The 4,383-nt window shown below is 38.6% G+C and overlaps 1 protein-coding gene across 1 annotated transcript in view; it reads right to left on the bottom strand.

Annotated features, from left to right (window-relative positions):
- The window catches only part of LOC107717941 (ras-related protein Rab-6B), a 33,623-nt gene that overhangs the window by 25,924 nt on the left and 3,316 nt on the right, over positions 1-4,383 (bottom strand). Inside the window, exon 3 of the mRNA XM_016524845.1 lies at positions 3,913-4,024. Coding sequence (XP_016380331.1) covers positions 3,913-4,024 — 112 coding nt within the window. The remainder of the gene's footprint in view (positions 1-3,912; positions 4,025-4,383) is intronic.

Below are 4,383 nucleotides of genomic sequence, written 5' to 3' on the forward strand. Positions count from 1 at the left end.
GGCCCACGATTGGCCCAACCTCCTTCTTTATGCTTTTCCCCCGAATCGCTCTAATCCCACAGGTAATCAGGTGAGTAAGGGAACAAAAACACAAGGTTCTCCTGGTGGCCCCACTTTGGATGAACCAGCTGTGACTATCAGAGCTAACTCAGCTGTTGATAGCGGCCCCGTGGCCCGTTCCGCTGAGACGGGATCTCCTCTCTCAAGCGAACGGGACAATATGGCATCCTCGGCCCGACCTATGGGCCCTGCACCTCTGGCCGCTCGACGGGAGCCTTCGAGCCTCCCAGAGCGAGTCTTAAACACAATTTCTGAGGCTAGAGCTCCGTCTACGAGACACCTCTACGCCTTAAAGTGGTCTTTTTATTCTCCGCTTGGTGTCTAAACCGCGGCAAAGTCCCTCATACTTCCGATTTTACAGAGGTGTTGTCATTTCTGCAAGAGCTGCTGGATAAGGGACATATTTGTTAGCTTCGGTAACCGCACCAAAGGGCTTCCGGTTACGAAGCAAAGACTCTCTAGATCAGGGATCCTCAAATCTGGCCCACTCGATCCACTTTCCTGCAGAGTTTAGCTCTAACCCTAATCAAACACATGGAAGTCCTGGCTTCACAGGCCAGTGTCCTTTCCGCTTGAAGTGACATGCGCTGCGTAAACAGATCTGACAGAGAGCCCTTGGCCGTATCACAGTTCTCTGGCATTGTTTCACCTGTTAGCTCTCGACCCCTGGGTGTCTAAGTTACAGGAGTACTCTGGAACGATTAACCAGGCCGGGTGTGACCTCGGGAAGCTCAGCCCGTCTTAGCCTTGGGTTGTTGTTAACTTCTCTATAGGCATTGGTTGCTTATGGAAGTTTTATACCTTTAGTAGTTCCACTACATTAGCACGGCGTGATTGTACTGTGTTCCCATATGCGTCTAGCAGACGCAGTACGAGTGTAGTATCGAAAGGGAACGTACTCGGTTACTAACGTAACCACGGTTCCCTGAGATACGGGAACGAGTACTGCGTTGCTAGCCGTGCTATGTAGCTGCACGACTCAGTCGTCGCTTCAGTCGAAGTAACCTGAGAATCCTGTGGCGAATGCCCGCTTATATAGCCAGATGCCCCGCCCATTATGGCGGGCTTTGGCTGGCTTTGGTGGGCTTCGTCGCCATAGGCTCGTGCAGCTCCGCTGCCTAGCCATTGGTTCATTTTTAATAAACTGCACGAACCTTTTAAGCTTTAAATAAATCCACTCTTGACTACATGCATTATTATGCAAATTCCTCATATGATAACAGATGCGATTAGATTAGATTAAACTTTAAGTACATATACAATGACAGGATGTAAGTAGTTAGGATCTAACTAGAAGTGCAAATTGTTCTATGTCATATAAATACATTTATAGTAAATTGCAATGCTATAAGAAAATTTACTTAAACACCAAATCTGTATATGTGACCCTGGACCACAAAAAAACAGTCTTAAGTGTCAATTTTTCGAAATTTAGATGTATACATCATCTGAATAAATAAGCTTTCCATTGATGTATGGTTTGTTAGGATAGGACAATATTTGACTGAGATACAACTATTTGAAAATCTGGAATCTTCCGATAAAGTGACCTGAATACTAGTGTAATGGCTTCTGAAAATTCAGCTTTGCCATCCCAGGAATAAATTACATTTAGTCATTTTATTCACAATACTACTGTTTAAAAAAAAAGGCATCCTTGGTGAGCATAAGAGTCTCCTCAAAAGCTATGTGTACACCTCCTAAGCCACACTTACAATGTACAAAATGCATTGCATTAGATAACAAATTGTCAAACCAAGTGGTATCTGCAAACAGGTAAACAATCAAGTTCTCAGGTTTATTGCCATAACTGCTCTTGCTTCTAATAATCTGTTCTGTTTCTAAAAATTGTTCTGTTGTTTCAAAGTCTCTTAAGACTGAGAGCTGTGGATTAGTATGGATAACCTGCTCTTTGCTCAGGAGGTGCAATGGAGGATGAAAACTATAGAGGTGAGTTATTATTGAACAAAAAGAGAGGAAAACATTGACCTCCCTCTGGGACACACAGTTAGAGAGAGAGGAAAACGACAAAAAGAGAGAGACTGAGCTGTATTTATCCCTGAGCTCCCACGTCTCTGAAGGACTGAGTAAGTGAAGCATGAAATGCCCATTTCTTACAAGTGTAATTTGTTTGATGACATGTTTTTCTGATCTGTTAGCTATAGTGAAATATTTTACATTGAAATTTTATATTCAAAAAAGTGATTTTAGACACATTTTAGGGCCGGTGACTAAAAATTCAGGTGTTGTACTGATTAAAGCATGACACAATGTAGTTTTAAAACAAGGGTAGACCGAGAACAGTGTTGGGGAAACTCCTTTGAAACTGTACTTTCCCTAACATTACAAGCTGCTGGTAATTTATATTACAGTCAAGTTGCTCATTTAAAAATAGTAATTAGCTATACAACACCAAAAAGTAACTTGTTACACTGAAACTATATTCAAGGGGGAAATATCTTTGATGCGATTTCAATTTTTCCTTTCTCTTTGGAGAGTTACAAGCTCTTGGTGCATAAAGAAGATCTGTAAAGTTGCAAAGACTAAAGTCTCAAATTCAAAGAGATATTCTTTATAAAAGTTAAGAGTCAACCACGCTTACATAAAACGGCTCGTTCTAACACGCCCCCACATACCTACATCACGATCTGGGAAGATTTGCATAACACCGCCCAAATGTTCACACAAAGAAAGAAGGCATAACTTTTATTCACGCTGTAGTATTGTTGCCGCCGCTGTCATGTCGTGAAGTCACTGTGTCAAGGCGGGGCATAGAGGAGAAACAATAATGCACAGTATGTGGAAAATAATGTGTTTTTTTAACCTTAAACCGCATAAACACATTTCATTACACCAAATACACAAAATAATGTTTTTTTTAGCAACATCATATGACCCCTTTAAATACACACAAAAAAAAGGAAAAAGAAAAAAGCAACTATGTGATTTATTTTTTTAGTCAGAGCAATATTTATCCGGTGAAGATTTCAAATAGTGTAACAACATTAACTTGAACATACATGACCATTCAAACTTTTGAGGTCAGCAAGATTTTATAATACAGTTTGTTTCTGAATACAGTAAAATGGTAATATTTTGAATATTATTACAGTTTAAAATGACTTGATTCCTATTTGAATATATATTAAAATGTAATTTATTCCTTTGATGGCACAGCTGAATTGTCACAAGATCCTTCAGAAATCATTCCTATATGCAGATTATACCATATAATTGAGTCAATAGCAGTGATGAACAGCGTAAAATCTTAAATGGAGAAACTCTGGATTGGTGAATAATTTTAAAGTTAATTTAAATGAACAATCCAAACGAATGAATTCACTAAAAATAATTATAATTCCCAACACTACATACATTAGATTGAATATTACCTCAACTCACTCAGCCATGTGCACAAATATATAACAGTAATGTAGCATTTTGCCTCACTATATTGTAACAGGTTGGGGGGAAAATTAGCTTGTTAATTTCAAAACTTAATAGTAAGTTAATACTAGTTAGTGTAGTAAAGCATGACTACTTTGACCTAGTTACCCTCCAACACTCTCAGGGAGAGATCATTTTAGGGCAAACATTCTCTAAACAATGTGTTATTTTTGCATTGCTTCCTTTACCTCTTATCTTTCACACAAATATAGGGTTTGTTCTCAAATTATCCGTCATCCTGCATTCCCAGAAGTCTAAAGTGAGAATAAGGCTTCCTTTTCATTTTTCAGAGAATCTCTTTAATGAAACTGCCAGCTTCGATTCACACGCTGGTGAATGAAACAGCCTTGTTAAGCAGCTTAATAATAAAAGCGTGTGAGAAAGATCGAGAGCGAGACAACTCACCTCTTATCTGCCAGATCTGTTTTATTGCCCACCAGCATGATGATGACATCACTCCCTCTCTCCGTTCTCACATCATCGATCCATTTGGAAGTTTGCTGGAATGAATTCACATCTATACAAAAAAAACAAAAAAAACAAAGACAGAAGGTGGTAACTACTTTGTAGGGCAAACACTGAAATAATCTAGATTTTGGATTCTACTGTTAATATTGGCTGTATGTATTAAAAATAAAGAATTAATATTGGCTTAATGTATTAAAAATAATTTGTGTGCCGACCGAGGATGATCTACGTGTACCCAGCTGAATATTGTTAAGTATTGTTTTAAGTTCACCTTAATATTTTTAATGTTCCATAATTGTTAATAAAAGGTCAATTAAAAACAATCTGATAATCTGCAGTTTAGGCTGGTATACTGCATTACATTGTAATGTTGAATGGCTATAATTGCTACTTTTATGCCCAGAAATT

Source organism: Sinocyclocheilus rhinocerous, unplaced genomic scaffold, assembly GCF_001515625.1.
Source record: "Sinocyclocheilus rhinocerous isolate Xijiao unplaced genomic scaffold, SAMN03320098_v1.1 scaffold2558, whole genome shotgun sequence".
NCBI classification, from domain to species: Eukaryota; Metazoa; Chordata; class Actinopteri; order Cypriniformes; family Cyprinidae; genus Sinocyclocheilus; species Sinocyclocheilus rhinocerous.